At 50.7% G+C, this 21,923-nt stretch overlaps 2 protein-coding genes across 3 annotated transcripts in view; one reads left to right on the top strand and one right to left on the bottom strand.

Annotated features, from left to right (window-relative positions):
* CCNJL (cyclin J like) overlaps positions 1 to 3,859 on the bottom strand; it is a 36,181-nt gene extending 32,322 nt beyond the window's left edge. The window contains exons 1-2 of one of the 2 annotated variants that reach the window (XM_055127839.1): positions 3,727 to 3,859; positions 2,854 to 2,968 (exon numbers count right to left, since the gene is read on the bottom strand). In XM_055127839.1, coding sequence (XP_054983814.1) covers positions 2,854 to 2,916 — 63 coding nt within the window. In that variant the 5' untranslated portion in view covers positions 2,917 to 2,968; positions 3,727 to 3,859. Of the gene's footprint in view, positions 1 to 2,853; positions 2,969 to 3,329; positions 3,390 to 3,726 lie in introns of those variants that run through there. The other variant, XM_055127838.1, reaches the window with a different exon arrangement.
* A 7,498-nt stretch (positions 3,860 to 11,357) lies between these two features.
* On the top strand, positions 11,358 to 12,116 carry LOC129401850 (aly/REF export factor 2-like). Its single transcript, XM_055124756.1, has one exon. It carries the CDS (start codon positions 11,358 to 11,360, stop codon positions 12,114 to 12,116), a length of 759 nt encoding a protein of 252 aa, XP_054980731.1.
* Positions 12,117 to 21,923: the final 9,807 nt, after the last annotated feature.

Here is a 21,923-nt window from a genome sequence, read left to right as displayed (position 1 = left end):
ATACTGTAACAGCAGAGAGAGAAATGTGCTTCCTATTCATCTGGCGACACTTGTCACAGGCTGAGCATCCCTGCGGGCCAGACACCCGGGAAGGTGTCCACCCTGAGAAACGCACCATCAGAGCAGACGTCTGACCAAGCAGGGCACTGCCTGGGAAGACCAAAGAGCTGGCCCTGCTCCTCAGCGCCGACAGAGCGCTCTCTAGTAACTGCTCTCTCCAAATCCCACAAAGCCACACTCTCTCAGGAAGCAACTGCTTCTGAGAGTAGGGAGCAGGCCGCAAGGAGAAAACTAGTTACTATCCCCACTCAGGAGGAGGGACAGTTAGAAGGTGAACGTTCAGTCCAAAGTGGAGCTGGGTATTAGCACAGTGTTTTTCTTTGCTTTTTGGGGGGTTTGTTTGTTTGTTTTTGGGCCACACCCAGCAGTGCTCAGGGATTACTCCTGGCTCTGCACTCAGGGATTACTCCTGGTGATGCTCAGGGATTACTCCTGGTGATGCTCAGGGATCACTCCTGGCGCTGCTCAGGGATTACTCCTGGTGATGCTCAGGGATTATTCCTGGTGATGCTCAAGGATTACTCCTGGTGATGCTCAGGGATTAGTCCTGGTGATGCTCAGGGATTACTCCTGGCGATGCTCAGGGGATCACATGGAGTGCCAGGGATCGAACCCAGGTGACGGTGTGCAAAGCAAGCTCCCTCCCCGCTATACTCTCATTCTGCCTCCATGTGCTGTTTCTCTAATGCCAACCGGTAAACCCTGGACAAACCCCTCTCTCTCCCGGTGAGACGGGCAGCTCAATGGGAACCTCACGTGGCCCTAGAGCGCTCGGAAGGCACAATTCATGGGGAGCAGCTGGGCTTACTCCTCCGAGAAGCAGAAAGAGAGTTCAGGACACTCGTGTCTGTGCATAGGTTTCCTGGGTTCCCAGGCTGGAGACAAAGGACCAGGGTTAGTTAAGTGCTTGCCTTGCATGCAGCCAACACCAAACTCGCAGCCCTGAACACGGCAAGGTGTGGCCCAACCGACCCATCCCCCTCCCAGAGAGGGACGGCTGAACTGACAGCCTCGGGGAAGCCTCGTTTTCAGGACAGTCTTACAAACTTTACTAATTCCATCTTGCTACAAGCTCTGGAAAGGACAGACAGGGAGGGCTTTACTGCGCCTGCCGCTTCTCTGCCCCGTTTTGTGTTAGAACCCGCCGACCTGGACGACTTCCCAGCTGCGTGCGGCTCTTCCCTTTGACCAAGGGAAGCAGAGCAGAGTTGACACAAAGATGAGGGTAGAGCAAAAACGAGAAAAAGCATCTGGCTGGCTCACAGCCACTCCTAAGAAAGAAACCCCGAGTGGCCGGTGACTTTTGATGGCCGGTGACTTTTGAACCAGAGGTCCACAGACAAAAGACACAGAGGTGGGGTGTGTTTGGATAGAGTCCTGGGAACCTTATTACCAAGACCTCTCCCTCCCTGTTCCCCTAAATCCACATCTACAAGGAACCTCAGGAGTTATGTGGTTTGGAAAAGGGGGTTTGACAGATAAATTAAAGGGCAGGGGAGAGAGCCCAAAGGGTTGGAACACATGACTGTACTCAAACCCCAGTACTCCAAGGGCCAGGCCAACCACTGTTGCAACATCAAGCACCTCCGTACCGTCAACCAGGATCAACTCTGGAGCACTGAGTGGGAGTATCCCTAAACACCACCCCAATAAATCACCCCAATAAATCACCCCAATAATGCCGCACCCCAACAAAATTTAAGATGGTGTGATATGGAATTTAGGAAAGGTGTTCTTTTAAGGAAAGAAATGGAGAAACTGACAGTCATGTGACAAAAAGCCAAGACTGCTAGTCAGAGGCATCAACAAGCCAAGGAAAGCTTGGGGTGCTAGTCACCGCCAGATGCTGGTGCCCTCTAACGCACGCCGGGGCAGCCGGAGAGATGTGGCTGCATCCGGTTACGCACTGCATGCAGCCAACCCAAGTTTGCTCCCTGAGCATCACTAGGAGTGACCGCTGAGCACAGAACCCGGAATAAACTCTGAGTACCACCAGGGGTAGTCCACACATCCCTCCCTCAGACCCCGACTGAAGATTGAAACATTATTCTGTGTTACTAGTGAGAGGCACTTCCATCCTAGAAACCCAGTACATAACTGTCTTCCAAAGCATTCTGCACTGGCAGGACACACAGGCCCAAGACCCTCACCACCTGGCACTGCCCACCTTCTGATGCCCATCAGCACAGCCCCCTTTGAGAGGGAGGGAGGGAGTCACACGTCAGCACCCCCCTCCCACTTGTGGACGTGAAATGTTTTCTACCTTCCTTCTCTCACCTCTTCTTTGGACGGGTGTTTCTGCCCGGCACCAAGAGATAGCTCAACCTCGGGTGGGGTACAATCGTGCAGTCCTGACGCTACATTAGCCTACTATTTTCCTAGGGAGTCACTATCTTTGTCACAGAAATTTAATTTTAAAAGGAACTGCAGCATGGTTACAATAACTGAAAACCCAGCGTTGATTCTCTTATGCAGAACTTAATGCACATGAGAATAAAAATACACGCAAAACATTTAAGTCCTCTCATGCCCTTATAAAAACCAAGCTGGGGCGCTGAGACTACGGGGAACACTGCCTTAGCAGCTAAGTAGGGTGCTTTGGCCGGGTGCTCGGGGCTCCGGACCAGCAAATCCCCATTAAATCTTCTTTCTGCACCCGGCGCGCGAGGAAACAGGCTAAGGGGCAGGAGAGAACAGTAGAATTTCATACGTGGAAATGAAAACAGCGAGCGGAGAACCCCAGGGACGCCAGCTGCCCCGACCTGGGACCCACCAGGGCTGGAAGGGACTGACCTTTTCGCGCAGGGTGCAGTGGACATCCGAGGCGACGCGCCCATCCCACCAGGGCTCATCCATCGCCGCGTCCGCAGCGCCGCGATCCCACGCTACCGGGCTCTCAGGACGCACCCTGCGTGGACACGCGCAACTTCAGCGGCCGTAGGGGCGCCCCCGCCCCGCTCCGGCACCTCTTTCCCCGCAAGCGCGGGCCGGCGACCCGACCGGCCGGTCCCCTCCTGCCCCTCTCAGCGGCGCAGCCGGTCGCTTCGCGTCCCGGCCAGGTGGCGGTGCCCCCCTCCCCTCGGCTCGCGGGACCCGCGGCGACCGGGAGCGCCGTGCCCCGACTTGCGGGATTGTTCTCTTTTCGCCAAAGTTGCAGAGAAAAGTTCCTGGCCCCGCCGGCTCCGGCGAGCCGTCCCCAACTCCTCCCCCGCCACCCAGCCTTTGTCCTGCTCCCACATCCTGCCCCGCGAGCCGGGGGCGAGACTCACGCATCCCTCTCCCCGCGTGGGGGGCTGCGCACGCCGGGCCTCTCCCGGGGCCGAGCGGGAGGACGGTGGGTGGGTGGGTGGGGTCCCGGTGCCGGAGCGCGCCGGACCCCGGCGCCGCGCGCTCCCCGCCGCGCGCCGCGCCCCCGCCGCTGGGTGCCCGCGGCCGCCGCGCCCCTGCGCGCGCCCTGGTCCCGCCGCGCCGCGGCTCGCAGGCTCGGGGCCGCCGGGGGCCTCCCTCCTCCGCTCGGGGAGTTGGGGGCCGGGCCTCGCGCATGCGCCGCCGACCCCGCACCCCGCGGGGCGGGGGGCTGGGAATTGGAGTCTTTTCTTTCTCCGGCGTGCGCTCGCCTTCCTGCCCGCCCTCCGCCGCCGCCCCGGTGGCCAGGCTGCCCCTCACCTGGGCACCCGGCGCCGGGTCGCCGGGGCGCAGCACGCGCGCCAGCCAGTGCCGCCTCGGTCGCCGCGGCGCGGGCTCACCCCTCCCGCAGTCCCACCTGGAGCTCCTCGGCTTCCTTGGCCTCGCTGGCCGCGCCTGCAGGTTGACGTCCCCACGCGCAGTTCCCACGGACGCTCCGAAAGCGCCCCTGGTGACTGTCCGCGAGCCCAGGATCCTAAGGGAGCCGTTGCCAATGCCCTCGTATCTCTTACTGGACGGTGCAAAGTCTAGATCATCAACCCTTGTAAGGAGAGAAACCCCTATTTTCAGAGGCTCCCAAGGACGGAAAACATTTTTTTTTTCTTTTTCAAATCAGGTAACTTCTCAGAAAACTCTAGGACCAGCGCCTTGGGTGTCCCGGCTTTGGACCAAGTGCAGTTCCCCAAAATCCCTAAACCTGAGAACGCTGGTAAACCGGGATAAAATGTGCAGGAATGGGGAGGAGAGGTCGCACAGGAGAGAATGCTCTCGCCTTGCGTACTTGGACCCCTGAGCACAGGACCAGGAATAGCCCTTAAGCACGCTAGGTGTGGTCCCCAAACCCACCTTCCTTCCACTCGCCTCAAAATTGACCAACCTGCTGGATGTCATTCAATGAATAATTCCAGTAAAGGGATACACGCCTGGCCGCGGCAGAAGGAGCACCGAGTGGGCTGCGGCCGCCGCCAAAAGCAGTGAAACGTTTGATTTAGCCACCCGGTGAATCAAAAGATTGAGTCAGCTTTGATTAACTTGGATTGGAGTGTAGAGAGCAAGTGTTGTTGTTTGTGTTTGCACTGTTTTGGCAGTTCTGGATTTCTCCCCTGTCAGCAGGAACCACACCCCAACATGTCTGTAAAGAGCTCTTTTAATCTTAAAAAAGAAAAAAAAAATCATGCAAACTTTTGTCAGTGTGTAAAATCCCTAGAAAAAAATTCACACACACACACACACACACACACACACACACACACACTTTCTAGGTTCTTGGAGCCAGAGAGATAGCACAGCAACCACAGAACTATAATTTTGCATGCAGCTGACCCAGGTTTGATTCCCACTACCCCATAGGGTTTCCTGGGCACTGGAGGAGTGACCCCTGAGTGCAGAGCCAGGAATAACCCCTGTGCATCAGGGCTGGTGTGGGGGAGCCAAAATCTCCTGTGGATTTTTTTTTTTTTTTGCTTTTTGGGTCACACCCCGCAATGCACAGGGGTTACTCCTGGCTCTGCACTCAGGAATTACTCCTGGCAGTGCTCAGGGGACCGTATGGGATGCTTGGACTTGAACCCGGGTCGGCTGTGTGCAAGGCAAACTACCCACTGTGCTATCACTCCAGCCCCTCCTGTGGATTCTTTTTTTTTTTTTTTTTTTGCTTTTTGGGTCACACCTGGCGATGCACAGGGGTTACTCCTGGCTATGCACTCAGGAATCACCCCTGGCCGTGCTCAGGGGACCCTATGGGATGCTGGGATTTGAACCCGGGTCGGCCGCGTGCAAGGCAAACGCCCTACCCGCTGTGCTATCTCTCCAGCCCCACCTCCTGTGGATTCTTAATAAAGACATTTAGGGAGGTCCGAAGTAAAAGGAGGTAAAAGTACTAATTTTACCCAAATCGGCTATTTTATACTATTCTAATGATTGTGGGTAGGTGGGGGCTGGGAGGGGCTGAAACTACATTTCTTTTACCACTCAAATGAACAAGTACTGTGAGAAAAAGTTAACAATTTCTATTTTTTTAATGGGGTCTTAGAACTGCATTACCAAATCTTATTTTGCTGGTCTTGTTTTTGTTTTGTTCTTGGACCACACCTGGCTCTGTACTTAGGAAGCACTCCAGGGGGTGCTTGAGGGATCATATGATGCTGGTGATCAAACGCAGGTCTGAGCAAGGCAAGCGCCTAACCTCCTGCACTCTCTCTGCTCTACCTCTTAAGACACATTGCAGAGTTATAATTAGGAGTGATGGTGCTGCAAGAAGGGAACAATAAGCATCAGTGAAATAACTGAAAGTCAGAAGCATAAAATGTCTATGAGAATGAACCACGTGGGGCTGGAGCAATAGCACAGCGGGTAGGGCGCTTGCCTTGCACTCGGCCGACCCGGGTTTGATTCCCAGCATCCCATAGGGTCCCCTGAGCACCACCAGGAGTCATTCCTGAGTGCAGAGCCAGGAGTAATCCCTGTGCAGTGCCGGGTGTGACCCAAAAAGAAAAAGCATACACACACACACACACACACACACACACACACACAAAAAAAAAACCCAAAAGATTAACCATGTGATGAATTTAGCCATTTCACTGTTGTGGAAATAAAGATATATTCTTCAACAAATTAGCCTGGGTAGTTGGGGGGAATAAAGCTAGGAAATTATTTAAAACAATCATCAAAATAAACACAAAAGAACTACAAAGAACAACTACAAAAATCAAAATAGGAACCAAAATAAAAGATGTGAATTTCAGAGGGAGTGGCCCAGTTACTACGAGAAAGAAAGAAACTAGGGGTAGGACGAGTACATATTTTTAAATTGGTATACAAGACCAGATTATCACCAAAAGGCAAATAAAATATTGGAGAAGATGTCTTTAACAAATTGATCTCATTATAGAGATCTCTGTAAGCCAATACATCAAAACACTAACTGAATCAATACCACATACATACCACATATAAACATACTTATTTGGCAGGGATGAGGGCTGGCCACACCCCACAGTGCTTAGGGGACAGACAATATGTGGTGTTAGGGATTGAACTGGGGTCTGCTGCATGCAAGACAAGAGCCTTAACCTCTGGGCTAGCTCTCTAGGCCCTAAATGCCATTAAAAATTTTAATACCACTTTTAAAATGCACAAATATGCATATTTTGCATGTATAATATCTTGTGTTCAATCCCAACACATAAGATAAAAAGTTTAAATAGAAAAATACTCAGATTGGCAAAAATATTTTATTTTTATTTTTTTCAAAATAGTGGGAGTTATTTATCTTTGTCAGGAGATTCTTTTTTTCATATAACATGATATTCAAGGTTGACAGACATGTTGTCAGGCATATAAATTAATATAGTCTTGGGGACTAGAGCAATAGCACAGTGGGGAGGGTGTTTGCCTTGCACGCGGCTGACCCAGATTTGATTCCCAGCATCCCATATGGTCCCCTGAGCACCGCCAGGAGTAATTACTGAGTGCATGAGATAGGAGTAACTGCTGTGTGTTGCCGGGTGTGACCCAAAAAGAAAAAAAATTAACATAGTCTTTCTGAAAAACACTATTACTGTCAGCCCATTGCTCATAAACTTGCTCGAGTGGGCACCAGTAACGTCTCCACTGTGAGACTTCTTGTTATTGTTTTTGGCATATTGAATATGCCATGGGGAGCTTACCAGGTTCTGCCGTGCGGGCGAGATACTCTCGGTAGCTTGTCGGGCTCTCCGAAAGAGGCAGAGGAATTGAACCCGGGTCAGCTGCGTGCAAGGCAAATGCCCTACCTGCTGTGCTATGTGCGCTATGACGATCAGGTGTCCACACTGAGTTCGGCATCAATATGGTGACCCTCCAGGAGCAGAGGACCACCAGGTTGCCTAAGGAGGGGTGAACCGGCCCAGGCCGGAAACGGAGCAGGTCAAAACTCCCATGCTGATCTGAAAAACAATTTAATACAGTTTTTTTTTTTTAAATGTATTGTTGGGGCCAGAGAGACTGTAAAGGGGTTAAAGTTCTTGCCTTGCATGCAGAGAACCCTAGTTTGATCCCAGGCACTCATGGTTCCCTGAGGACAGCAAGGTGTGCCCCCCATAACTATCATTTGGGGGCTGGGGGCTTAGCTCAAGGGGCTGGAGCATATTCCTGGCATGCACAAGGCCCCCAGTTCAATCCCTAGCACTGGGGAGACAGTCCCCCCCAACAAAGCAAGCACATATGTGTGATTTGATTCAACCATTCGCCTTCTGGATCTTCGTTATAATAAATTAAATAGAAAAGCAAAAAGACTTATTTACAGAGATTTTTTTGTCACAATGCTCTTTAATTGGTTGTTACAGTAGCTTCAAAATTTTTTTCTATTAAAAAAAATTGGGGGGAGATGGGGCCAGCACAACGCTACAGTGGGCCTGGAGCCTTGATCCCTGGCATCTCGTATGGTCCCCCAAGCACTGCCAGGAGTGATTCCTGAGTGCAGAGCCAGGAGTAACTCCTGAGCATGGCCCCAAAACAACCCCCACCTCAAAAAAGGGGGAGGCCAGAGCCATAGTACAGCGATAGGACTTTTGGCTTGCACACGGCCGACCCAGGTTCAATCCCTGGCTCTGGCAGATGTGATTCCTGAGTGCAGATCCAGAAGTAACCCCTGAGCATGGCCAAACATAATCCCCTCCCCCTCCCCCCCAAAAAACCCCAAAGGGCAGGGGGTAGGGGGAAAGAAGCAAACAGTACAGGGTTAATTAAGAGGTCTGTCTGTCTTGCATGTGGTTGAGCCCAGTTCAGTCCCCCAGCACCCGATGGTTCCCCCAGTATAGCTGGGTAAGAGTTGGAGCCCACCCCCAACCCCCAGTTGCCTTGGGTGGGCCTAGGTAAGCCCCCACACCACAGGACCCGAGCAGTGCTGGGTCCTTGGGCCCTGACAGAGAATCTGCAGGCCGGACTGGCAGGGTCTCCAGATGTGGCTCTTAGGCCCCCCTCCCCCCACAAACCCCCCTGAGGAAACCCCGTGTTCTCAGCCTGCTGTGCTGCGGCTGAAGAGGTTCCATGCCAGGACCAGGCTGTGCCCTGGTGGGCAGTGCTGAGGGTCAAACTTGCACCCTCAAGCTTGGAAAACAGGGGGTTGTTTTTTAATTTATTTCTTTTTTCCTGCCACTGAATTATTCCCTGTACACACCCTTCTTCTCATTTAATTTCTTTCTTCTTATATATATATATATTTTTTTTATTTTGTTTTCACAGAGGGTAGAGCACTTGCCTTGCACGCGGCCGATCCAGGTTTGATTCCTCCATCCCTCTCGGACAGCCCGGCAAGCTATGGAGAGTATCCTGCCTGCACGGCAAAGCCTGGCAAGCTACCCGTGGGGTATTCGACATGCCAAAAATAGTAACAACAAGTCTCACAATGGAGATGTTACTGGTGCCCACTCAAGCAAATCGATGAACAACAGGACGACAGTGCTACAGTGCTACAGTTAGTTTTGTTCTTTGGAACATATTCAGGGGGTAACCCCTGAGTACGGCTGAGACTCCAAAACAAAAAAATATAAACTATTTGCATCAATAAACTGATGATTCTTTTTTTTTTTTTGCTTTTTGGGTCACACCCAGCTATGCACAGGGGTTACTCCTGGCTTTGCACTCAGGAATTACTCCTGGCAGTGCTTGGGGGACCATATGGGATGCCGGGGATCGAACCCGGGTCGGCCGCGTGCAAGGCAAATGCCCTACCCACTGTGCTATCGCTCCGGCCCCTAAACTGATGATTTTGGTTGTGCGTCCCTGTCTACGGATAAAAATGCTTCTCGTGGTAGACAGCAGCGGAATAGCACAATTAGCTACTTCTCCCACGAGCTCTTCTCCCTTAATAAGTTAAGATATCACTCATTTATTCTTTCATTCACTCATTAGAAAACTAAATCTTTATCAAGTGCTTATTACAAGCCAATTACCACACTCCCACTCCTATTAAATGGAGTTCACAGGCTGGGAACACAGATTTAGAGCAAGCATATCCTTCTAGCCACAATTTTCCTAGGAATCATATGCAGGGGGAGAACTGCACATATCCCTTGACCATTCTGATATTTCTTGGAAAAGTCCATCAACAATATTGACTTGAATACCCCCCAAAGCCCCCCAAAAAGAGAAAGAAAAATGATATTGCACTAAATGTTCCTTTCTTTCATTTTTTCATCTTCTACAAGTTCTAGCATTACAAATCTGAAGGTGAAATAGACACGGTCTCATCCTGCTCTCCAGGGATGACCCGAGCCTAGAGCTTCCTCCCCAGAGTAATCTACACATTTACACCACGTAGGTGCATGCCCTTCCTCCCTTTTCGTCAAGGATAGTGCACACATCCTCCTGCCCCTGTGTGCTTCTTGGCAGTGCCCACAAAGCTGCAGTCACCGAGGCTTTACATAGCATGGCTCCATGTCTCACACACACACACACACACACACACACACACACACAGAGTTTTCTTTTGTTGGACATTTGTGTTGTTTCCAGTCTTGTGCTGCCAGAACTTCAGGGAATGTCCTGTGTGATAAAAATTCTTCAGGAGGAGTTTGTCAGATAGCCTTGGGTTGTCCTAGGTCCTCTCCGGGGAGCTTAGGTTTACTGAGTTACTCCCACAACAGTGCCCCTGAGGCACACCCAATTCCACCAAGCTCTAATAATCCTATATTGCTTTTTTCTCTCCTTTATGGCCCTTGCATGATTTAGCCATGTCCTTTTTTGTATAGACACAGAAGGACAGTGCATGCTATGCATTGTAACAAGGGAGTCAAATGACTCTAAAACAATAATTACTCCTGGACTTCCATATTTACTTGACTTAAGTCTCAGATGCCCTTAGTTCCTAGCACTTTAAGAGCAGGGTCCGGACATAGGTCCTGACACAGGGCAAGCTGTAAGCTATCGTGGCATCAAAAGGGGACAAGCTAAATGCCTTAAGTATAGTAAATTAAGAGCATGGTGATGCAACAAACTCTGTCATGACCCAAAAAGAAGTAACTGAATAAGGACCCTTCTGGGGTTAGGAAAGACTAACCGGGCCTGAGGACAGTGGTCTGGGATAATAGTGAGATGTCCTGAGGAAGCGCCAACCTTTAAGCTTAATATGCATATTAAGCTTAAATATATGATATACATCATATATATGATAAAGCCCACACTTAAATATATGAGATATATCATAGTGCGTGCATACAAAATGACTAGAAATAGTATAAGAGGTAAATTCACTGAGATTGTTTAAATGGATGACTGGCTGAGGAAAGGAGAAAGCAACACACCCCGGATGGAATCCCGCCCTAGGGTGGGTCTCTGAGTAATCCTGAGTGTTGAACCCTCCAATGAGATTCTGTCCTTGAGTTAATCCCCTAGAACTTCCCCTGAAGGTGTGGCTCTACCTGTTGTTATGACAATGTTCAGCCCCACCTTAGTAGAGCCCCACCCTTTACGGTTTCTATATACCCCGACTGAAAGGGGAAAGAGACCAGACCTCGGCACTTTGAGGGCCAGGACTAAGAGGAGGACGGGAGACTAGGCCGAGACTGAGAAAGAGAAGGACTGGAAGGAGGACCAGATGACTGGAAGTGGAGGACTCTGAGAGCTGACCGAGAGATGGAGGGAGAAGAGATAGAAAGAGAAGACTTCGAGGTCTGCCAAGACACTCGGATGATGATGGAACTCTGAGAACGGGAGACTAGGACGAGATGAGAAAGAGAAGGGCTGGAAGGAGGACCAGATGACTGGAAGTGGAGGACTCTGAGAGCTGACCGCGAGAGGGAGGGAGAAGATATAAGGAAAGAGAAGACTTCGAGGTGCCAAGAGACTCGGAGGGTGGAACTGTGATTACTGGGCCTGACCAAGAACTGCAACCAAAAACTACGACCAGGATGAGCTGCAAGGGGAGAAACCCGACCGTGCTGCGGAGGGGAGCCGGGGCCCGCTTCTGCGCCCGCCCGAGGCCCGATTCCGCGCCAGGCCCGGACGACAAGGTGGACATGTCTCTGGACGACATCATCAAGCTCAACCGGAACCGCGACGGCGCGGGCTTCCAGGGTCGCGGCGGTGGCGGCGGGCCGGTCCGGAACCGGGCGGCGCTGGGCCGAGCCCAGGGCAGGAGGCGGCCGGCGCCCTACAGCAGGCCCCAGCGGCGCCCGGGCCAGGGGCAGCGCGACCTGCTGGGCGGCAGCTCCGGGGCCCGCGGCCGCGGGGGGCCGGGCGGGAAGCTGCTGGTGTCCAACCTGGACTTCGGGGTGTCGGACGCGGACGTCCAGGCGCTGTTCGCCGAGCTGGGGACGCTGAGGCAGGCGGCCGTGCACCACGACCGCGCGGGCCGCAGCCTGGGCTCGGCCGTGGTGCACTTCCAGCGGGAGGCGGACGCCCTGCGGGCCAGGGAGCAGTACGACGGGGTCCCCCTGGACGGCCGCCCCATGGACATTCAGCTCGTCGCATCCCAGCTGGACGCACAGCGGACACCCGCGCACAGCAGGAGCGGAGCCGCGGGGCCCGGAAAACGCGGGTGCGGGGGCTTGGGCGGTGTCCGCAGAGGTGCCCGCGGGGGCGGCCGGGCCTGGGGCTCCAAGCAGCAGCTTTCTGCAGAGGAGCTGGACGCGCAGCTGGACGCCTACGCCAGGACCTGCAAGCAGTAGGTTTCTGCAGAGGAGCTGGACGCGCAGCTGGACGCCTACGCCAGCACCTCCAAGCAGTAGGTTTCTGCAGAGGAGCCGGATGCCCAACTGGATGCCAACAACACGGAGAAGGGCACCGGCTAAGAGCCACAGCCCGCGAGCGGGACAGAACGGACCTCGGGCGAGGGGCAGAGGGGCCGCGCGGCTGCCGAGGCATCGGTGACTTTAATGTTGTAAATTAGGGTTGACATAGAGGTCTGAGCCCATGTTTTTGCATGTAGCTGTCCAGTTTTGCCAGCACCCTAATAGGAGAGATAAGGACCAGGAGGATCGCTCACGGCTTTGAAGCTGATCTCATGTGCTGGAGGAAAAGGCCGCTGGGATAGAGAAGGGACCACTGAGTAAATGATGTTTGAGAGACTCGGGGATCGAAGATGCGTGCTGAAAGTAGACTATGGACCAAACATGATGACTGCTTTGTACGCTGTATTGCAAACCATTACACCCAGGAGAAAGAAGGAATGTGCCTGCCACAGAGGCAGGGTCGGGGGGAGGGTTGGGGGAGGTGGGAGGGGTACTGGAAACTTTGGTGATGGAGAATGGGCACTGGTGGAGGGATGGGTTCTAGAACATTGTATAACCGCAATGTAATCGTGCAAGTTTGGAAATCTAACTGTATCTCATGGTGACTCATTAAAAGAAAAATTAAAAAAAAAAAAAACTTGCCCATTCAATAAAATTGGGTTTTAAAACTCGTGTATTTTAGTAATTAAGTCCAGGGAGATTTATGTTGGATAGTGAGTTTTGTGTTGAAATATGGAATGTAATCAAGGTAAAGAGAAAATGAAGTAAAAGTTATCAGTTATACAGGTGGGGGTGGGGGTGGGGGGTGGGAGCTATACTGGGGTTTTTTGGTGGTGGAATATGGGTACTGGTGAAAGGATGGGTGTTTGAGCATTGTATAACTGAGACATAAGCCTGAGAACTTTGTAACTTTCCACATGGTGATTCAATAAAATAAATTAAAAAAAAACTCATGTGAAGATTTTTTTTCCTTTCTCTCCTCTCCTTTTCAAATTCTGAAGCAGACCTGTTTTTTACTGACTTATTTGGGAATAAACCTCATTGTTGCTGTTGTGGAGAAGGTGGTGTTTCGGCCTTGGCCATAATAAACTAGAATCGTGTGGCAAAAAATAAAAGTTTTTTTTTTTTTAAGGAAAAATTTAAGGCTTTAAATAGTATTTCCTTAGGATCTTAATGGCTTACATTCTCCTACTCAGGACTAAAAGCATGGAAGCTGGTTTGGTTTATAGGGATAGAAGAAAGGCATTTGGGTCATAAAGTTTGAGGTTCAAATCTTATTTATCACTTTGTCTTTAACGAAAAAGCAAGACGACCCCTTCAAACTGTTTCTGGCTATGGATTCTCCAAAGTCAAAGGGCTCTGGCCAAATCCTTTCAGATCCTTGACTAGGAATTCTTCAGATAAAACTCTCTAGATTAGATCTGGGAACCAGACAGGAGGGGGTAAAAAGAAGCAGCATTTTGCAAACAAAATAAAAAAAACCTAGGACATTTTGGAGCTGGAAGGTAGTGTGTTTGCTTTGCGTGAGTCCTGTCCAGGTTTGATTTCCTCTGAGCACAGAGCCAGGAGTAAGCCCTAAGCACTGCTGGGTATTTCCCCCACAAACCCCACCCTCGCTCCAAAAAGATAAAGAGAGAGACAAGGTGGTAAATGCAATTTACTGATAAATCATAATGAACGTTGGATGGCAGAGTTAATGGGGACCTGTAGGAATTACTTAGCTCTGACTTGAGACTGGTAAGGAGCTATTATTCCAGTTTTTCAAGTGAGACTCAGAAAGCTGTGTGCCCCTGAAACTGTAAGCTCTCCGGACCTCATGGTTCATGTGACCATAATAACATGGAAGATCTTTCCTTGAGAGACTCATGAAAAGGAGAACCACGGTTGAAGTACTAATCACTCTAACATTTGTGTTTCCTAATATCTTTTCTTGGGCCTATAACTTTTCTAGAATGCTGTTTTTGTTTTGTTTTATGGTTTCAGGGCCACGCCTGGCAATGCTCAAGGGTTACTCCTGGCTCTGCACTCAGGAATCACTGTTAGTGTTGTTCCGGGGACCATATGGGATGCCGGGTATCGAAGCCATGTGGCCCACTTGCAAGGCAAGTGCTCAATCTGCCGTACTACCTTCCAGTCCCTTAGAATTCTGCTCTTTAAAACCCAAAGCAAGCACGGAAAACTGGGGATTGGACAAGCAGCCGTTCTTCAGGGACTCAGTTTCTCTTCCTCTTTTTTTTGGGGGGGGGGTCACATCTGGCAATGCACAGGGGTTACTCCTAGCTCCTGCACTCAGGAATTACCCCTGGCGGTGCTCGGGGGACCCTATGGGATGCTGGGAATCGAACCTGGGTCAGCCGCATGCAAGGCAAACACCCTACCCGCTGTGCTATCACTCCAGCCCCTCTCTTTCTGTCAATGGGTCCTAAGTGTATAAACCCTAGAGATAGGGGAACACTACATCAGGAGACAGGAGGGTTAGAAAAACAAAAGGCACAGATATCTGCTGGCTGGAAGAACACTGGCCCGTCGGAAACATCTCCACTGTCCCCAGCGTGGTTGTTCTGCTGGGGAATGTCTGTGAGGACAACAGCAGGTGGCTGGTGGTCAGTCCCCATCCCAGCCAAGGTGCCAGGGCCACGGGGAATAAGGGGCCTACGCAGAGCCAGATTGCTAGTGGCAAATCCTCAAGGGTCTCTCTCTGAGACCCGCTGATTGTCCAGTTGTAGAATTTGGGCCCAGTGTTGCCAGGTTGTCATTATATTCTAAGAAAGAAGAGGAGTGTCTCCTGGGTTTGATCTTTATTTTTATTAGCACTGGCCTTCCCCCTGCTCCCCCGCCCTCACACCCTGTGACCGCGCCGACCATCAACCCCAATTGGGAGCGCTGGAATGGTGTGTGGTGAGGAGCCTTCCGGTCTGACCAGGGGCCTGTGCGGAACAATGGACCGAGATCCTAGGAACGCCCCAGAGTCCAGGAGAAGGAAATAAAAGCAGCCATTAACTTCAAAGCCCCTGCGCCTGCCAGACAATGAACAGGAAGGAAATTGAGCCCGGACAGTGAAAAAGCAGGCAGAGGAGCCTGTCACTGGGGGGCAGCCGGGAGACCCTCGAGCTGAGAGGTCTGACAGCCAGCACAGGGTCTTGCTCTCCTGCAGCCATGGGGCGCCCCGTCACCTGCTAGGAGGAGCTCCCCAAACTCCCAGGTGTGCTGTCTCTGGGCCCAGAGAAAGCTGCCAGCCCCTGGGGGTGGGGGGAGGAGAGCTGGGAGAGGAAGGTAGATTTGATCACACAAGCATCACTCTCCAGGTAAGATGCTAAGATCCGAACCAACTGGCCATCCTACGACCCCCAGGGAACCAAGTGTCATCAACATGCTGGTGTCCTTGGTGGGCACAGGGTGTGCTGAGTGGGGAGGGGGGAGGCCTCCTCCAGGGGCCAGCGGCATGACCCCAGGTTAGAACAGAGGGATTAGTGACAAAGGATCAGACCGGGAGCGTGTTTCCACATTACTGCTGGTGGGGTCTACTGTGGGGATAGATGTGACAGCAATAAAGGGGTCAGGAAGAGCACTTTTTTTTTTTTTAACTTCTCTTTCCCCTAGAGAAGGACCTTAATAGCACCACCCCGGGCGTTTCCTCACCCTGTCCCTCTGGCCTGGTTTACGAGAGGGGCAAGTTAGGCTGTTCAGGCTCCCTTAAGCAATGTGGCCTTGTTCTTTCTAGCTGATCATCTCAGCTGAGTTGCCTAATTCTGGATTCCTCATTGCCAAGTAGGGATAATGATCTACAGGAAGATCAAAGCATATCACAGCTGAAATGTAAGGGCACTGAATAAGCGTGAGCCCAAATTACTGTGTAATCATTAAGTTGTAATGTAAGTATACACGGTTTCTATCCTGTTGCCTCTACACTCAAGCTTATCTCGAAGCATTTTTTAAAAATAGCTTTAAATAAAAAAACTTAAGATTTACCAAAAAAAATACATTTAAATAATTTTTAAATTATTTAAGTAGCTCCCAAGGGGCTCAGGAGTTACCGAGGGCAGCCTAGGGGTCACTTCTGGCAACGCTCCAGGGGCATATGTGATGCCTGGGATAAAAGTAGGGTCTCAGGTGAAGAGGCCACGTGCAAGGCAGGTGCCTTACCCCCAGGACTATCTCTCTGGCCTCAATAATGAATTTTTTTTTAATGTGACTATTTGTATTTCTTCTACAAACTATCCTTTCCCCACCTTCTTGTTGGCTAAAGACTACTGCTAAAGGAAGAGGCATTTAATTATAAAACCAATAAGACTTGATCTGTTCAATCTATTGCAAATGTTTCTTCTGCTTTGTTTATATTTTATTTTGGGATTTTATGAACTACAGAACACGTGCAGCCAAATCCTTTTTCCTCCCTGAGGGAAAAGCGCTCACGTAGTGCTTTGGCGCATGTTAAAATGCACCCGGGAAGGGCTGCAGACGCCCGGGCCCAGCTGGTGGAGGGCACTCAGCACACTAGCTCTCACGCAGGTCACTGTCTCCCTGTCTGTTTTGCTGGGATCTGTGACCTGTCGCCCATCTTTGGCCTTTTGATTCTAGCCTGAGAGCTACAAATTGGCTCTGAGCTCAGAATCCATTTCAAGAAACCGTTACTGCATATTCCAACAATCTCCGTCTCAGACTGTAGCTGCTATATGTTTTTTTTTGGGGGGGGTCACACCTGGCGATGCACAGGGGTTACTCCTGGCTCTGCACTAAAGAATTACCCCTAGCGGTGTTCAGGGGACCCTATGGGATACTGGGAATTGAATCCAGGTCGGCTGCGTGCAAGACAAACACTCTCCCCGCTGTGCTATCACTCCAGCCCCCTATAGCTGCTATAAACATTTACTTCTCATAGTTGGGGAGGAGGGAAGTTGGAAATCAGGAGGATGTTGGCAAGGTCAGCTTCTTGGGAAGGACCCTCTCCCTGGCTTACATTCAGTCACTTTCTTAGGCCAGAGTGAGATAGCACAGGGGGTAGGCCCCTGACTACAGGTAGGCAACCTGGGCTCAATCCTTGGCACCACGTACGGTTCCTGAACACTACCGGGAGTGAACCCCGAGCACAGAACCAGGAGCAAGCCCTGAGCACAGTCGGTGTGCTCACCTACACACACACACACACACACACACACACACACACACACACACACACTACCACCACCACCACCAAAGGAAGAAAAACAAAACCTGCCACTCTTGCTATATCACTCATGTAGTGGAGAGAGAGAGAGTGAAAGGGCCCCTCTTATCTGGGCCCTTTACTGCCTTATACTGACAACATGGAGATTTCAACTCCATGAGCTCATCTGAAACTTTTATTTCCCTAGGGGGTGGGGGAATGTAAATATTCAATCTATGACAATCTCAACTGACCTTTTATTTTTTTCTTTTTTGGGGGTCACACCTGGCAATGCACAAGGGTCACTCCTGACTCTGCACTCAGGAATTAGTCCTGGCGGTGCTCGGGGGACTATATGGGATGCTGGGAGTCGAACCCGGGTTGGCCGTGTGCAAGGCAAATGCCCTATCCATTGTGCTATTGTTCCAGCCCCCTGACCTTCTATTTTTTTTTTCTTTTTGGGTCACACCCAGCGATGCTCAGGGGTTACTCCTGGCTTCAGGAATTACTCCTGGCGGTGCTTGGGGGGCCATATGGGATGCTGGGATTCGAACCCGGGTCGGCCGCATGCAAGGCGAACGCCCTACCCACTGTGCTATGGCTCCAGCCCCTGACCTTCTATTTTTGATCCCTTATCACCCCAAGGGCTGGAGCGATAGCATAGCAGTAGGATGTTCGCCTTTCATGCGGCTAATCCGTGTTCGATTCCTCCGCCCCTCTCGGAGAGCCTGGCAAGCTACCCAGAGTATTTCACCCACACGGCAGAGCCTGGCAAGCTACCCGTGGGGTACTGGATATGCCAAAAACAGTAACAATAAGTCTCTCAATGAGAGACGTTACTGGTGCCCACTCGAGCAAATCGATGAGCAATGGGATGACAGTGACAGTGACATCACTCCAACCTAACCAGTGAACTAACTTTCCCTCCTCCCAACCCTTTTGAGGTGGCTGCCGCGAGCAAGAGGGGTCAGACGTAGGCGTGGCTGTGTGATGCCACCCTCAGCCTGGGTGCGTGCTGGGGGTTGTATTCTGTTGACTGAAGTACTGGTGCACATTCTGGTTGTAGTGCTCTCTCTCGGGGGTCTTCAGAGCCCACACAGGTACTGCACCTGCCCAGGTGCTTGCTGAGCTCATGCATGCCTGGCTGTATGTTGAAGATTGGCTCCCCCTCATGATGCTAGACTTCCTGGGACCTTGCTCCAGGCAAGTAAGTGGCCAGTGCTCGTGGTCCTCACGTTTAGCCACAGAGCTATCCCGGAACCTCCTGCCCCGTGCTAACAGCAGCCTGAGCCTGAGGCTTGAGATACAGAGTCCAGACCTGAGATCCTGGGTGTCCTGAATCTCCTTCCACAGTTTCCTGGCCTTATCTGCTGCTCCTGTCAAGACGAATATTTGTGGTTTCCCAAATATTTTTTCTCATACCAGTGCCTTGACTGGGAATGCGCCTACACTAAATTTTACATGGAAATTATTTCCTAATGTTAAAACCCCTGCTAAGCACCACCTCCTCCATGGGGGCCTTAGCTCTATTTCAGAGGAAGGCTTCTCGCTTCTGAACCGTAGTGTTGTTCACATAGTGCGTGTGTGATGATGGTGGATATTTATGTCTTTTTTCCTAAACAGGAGTATGTGGGGCTGGAGCGATAGCACAGCGGGTAGGACGTTTGCCTTGCACGCAGCTGACCTGGGTTTGATTCCCAGCATCCCATATGGTCCCCCAAGCACCGCCAGGAGTAATTCCTGAGTGCAGAGCCAGGAGTAACCCCTGTGCATTGCTGGGTGTGACCCAAAAAAGCAAAAACAAAACAAAACAAAAACACAGGAGGGGGCTGGAGCAATAGCACAGCGGGTAGGATGTTTGCTCTGCATGCGGCCAACCTGAGTTTGATTCCCAGCATCCCATATGGTCCCCTGAGCACCGCCAGGGGTAATTCCTGAGTGCAGAGCCAGGAGTAACCCCTGTGCATTACCGGGTGTGACCCAAAAAGCAAAAAAAACCCAAAAAACAAAAAACAGGAGTATGTAAGTTTCTGAGGCATTATGCAGGCCACTAAGTCAAAGGGTGCAAACTGGCAGCTTAGACTATATTTTCAGAATAGGGAAATGTCACATAAGATCTCGATTTTCCATCTTCTCACAAAAGAACAAAAGATTTGAACATACAGTACAGAGGCCAATGTCACCTTTTTTGTTTTGTTTTGTTTTGTTTTGTTTGGGCCATACTCGATGGTGCTCAGGGCTTTCTCCTGACTCTGTCCTCAGGAAGCACTTCTGACAGGACTTGGGCACCATGTGGGGTCCCGGGGATCAAACCCAGCTGGCTGCATGAAAGGTAAGAACATTACCTGCTATACACTGGCCTCTCTGTCACCTGTTTTGCAAATAAAGTAGAGTAGCAAGCAACTCTGCCTGCTTTTCATGTATTCCCAGTGGCTGCTTTCTCCCGACAACAGAGATCATAAGGTTCACAAGTCAGTTACTATCCGGCCCTTAATGGAAAAAAAAAAAAAATCTGACCCCTGTTATCAGGTAACTGTTGTAGTCACCATGGAAGTTCTTTTATGGGCCAGAGCAATAGCACAGCAGGTAAGGCGCTTGCCTTGCATGCAGCCAGCCTGGTTCCATCCCCAACATCCCATTCGGCCCCCTGAGCCCAGCAGGTATGATCTCTGAGCACGGAGTCAAGAGTACACCCTGAGCACAGCTGGGTGTGCCTCCCCCTCACCCCAGGCAAGTTCCTTCATTTGATTTTTAGAATTAATGTTATTGATTCGTCTTTGGTTGACACGTAGTAAATAATTTGAGGAGTACATCTCCACATCTGCATAGAACTCAGTTGGCTCACCGCTCCCTTCTCTGAAAATAAGTTGCTCAGCTTCCTCTTGGAAATCTTGAGGCAAACAAAAACAAAACACCCCCCAAGGCCTCAGCGGCTGTACTCTCCTATCTCCAAAGTGGTCCCGCAATCTGGGGGTTATTATCACACCCTTTGAAAGCAGTGCTTTAAATGAACCAGAGTTTTCCAGCTTCCACAACAAATCCCTTGCTGATACCTTTTTTTAAACAAACAAACTTTATGCAATTTCTAATTTCATTTTTTGGGGTTTAGAGCTACAGTTTTATTTTATTTATTGTTAAACCTGACTTCTTCATCAAAACCCCAAATGAACGGTTTGAGGCTCTTCCTGTTCCTGGAGCGAGCAGATATCATTGGGCTACACTAGCACGAGACAGGGACAAATGGAGACGTTACTGGCGCCTGCTCGGGCAAATCGAAGATCAACAACGGGATGACAAGTGATGCAAGTGATTGCTAAGCCACCATGAGATACATAGCTACAAAGTTGTTCATGATTAGGTTTTGATCATACAAACTTCCAACACCCGTCCCTTCACCAGTGTACATTTTCCACCACAAGTGTACCAGTTTCCTCCTTCCTACTCCCAGTCTGCCTTTATGGAAGCTTTCTCTCTCTCTCTCTCACTCTCTCTGTCTAACTCTCGCTTCCTCTCTCTCATCTCCCCTCCCCCCTTCAGGTATTATGGTTTGCAGTACAGGTACTGAAAAGTTACCTACTTTCAGCACTCACTTCTTGTTCAGGGTGATCATATCCAACTATCATAGCCAGAGTGGTCCCTTCTCTCTCCTAGCTGCCCTCTCCCCACAATTGTCCTGCCAGCTTTTACATCCAACCTGTCTGCTTCAAGACCTTATTTATATTACCCTCCAAGACCTTGAGGCCGTTTGCATTTTTCATTTTCACTGATCCTTTAAGTCATCCCTGGACAACATGGGAATCATTGCAATCTGGAAATTTTGGTAAAAAAATATGGCAAAAAGAAGTGTCCCAAAGCATGATACTGCCAATACAATGATCAAATCTAATACTGCTCCCCAGAAGCTACTTTATAAAGTGGGTTCTTGTCATGATAAGCTTGCGATCTACAGTCAGTTTTCCTGTGTGTGTGGCCCCAGGAACCAAGATTTGCTTCATTACCTTACCTATTTGATTTTTATTTTAAAAGAAAAATTTTTTTTCTCAGGGGCCAGAGAGATTAGCACAGCGGGCTGGGCATTTGCCTTGTATGTGGCCGACCCGGGTTCAATCCCCAGTATCCCATATGGTCCCCCAAGTATCACCAGGAGTGATCCCTGAGTGTAGAGCCAGGAGTAACCCCTGAGCATTTCCTGGTGTGGAAAAAAAAACCAACAACCCTAAAACATGTTTTTGCTGTGCCAGGGATTGAACCCAGCGCCTGACACTTGAAAGTCAAGTGCTCTATGGCTTAAGTACACCTGTGGTCCTCGTTCCCTCATCTGAAAGTGAGAACAGCGCCCCCCCCATCTGCCCCACTATGGCTGAAAAAAATATGTTTCTTCAGCTAATGTTTACGAGTTCCTATCCTCTCTCAGACTGTACAGGCTCTCCACAGAGCCTCTCTCATCCGGCTCATCCTCTCATGAGCAAAAGGGGCAGAGGGACCAAGACAGACCCTCACGACCTCTCTGCCACTCACATCCTGGGTCGGGGCTGTGTTGCCAGTGCAGACCGCTCTGGCTGCCAGAAGCCTCCTTCTTTGCCCAAGCTGGAACTCGCTGG

This window comes from Sorex araneus, chromosome 2, assembly GCF_027595985.1.
Source record: "Sorex araneus isolate mSorAra2 chromosome 2, mSorAra2.pri, whole genome shotgun sequence".
NCBI lineage: Eukaryota > Metazoa > Chordata > Mammalia > Eulipotyphla > Soricidae > Sorex > Sorex araneus.
This window is presented reverse-complemented; position numbering and strand designations above follow the sequence as displayed.

What these genes read in the sequence shown, in the direction of transcription:
- LOC129401850 (XM_055124756.1), top strand. Translation starts at nt 11,358, where the DNA reads ATGAGCTGCAAGGGGAGAAACCCGACCGTGCTGCGGAGGGGAGCCGGG.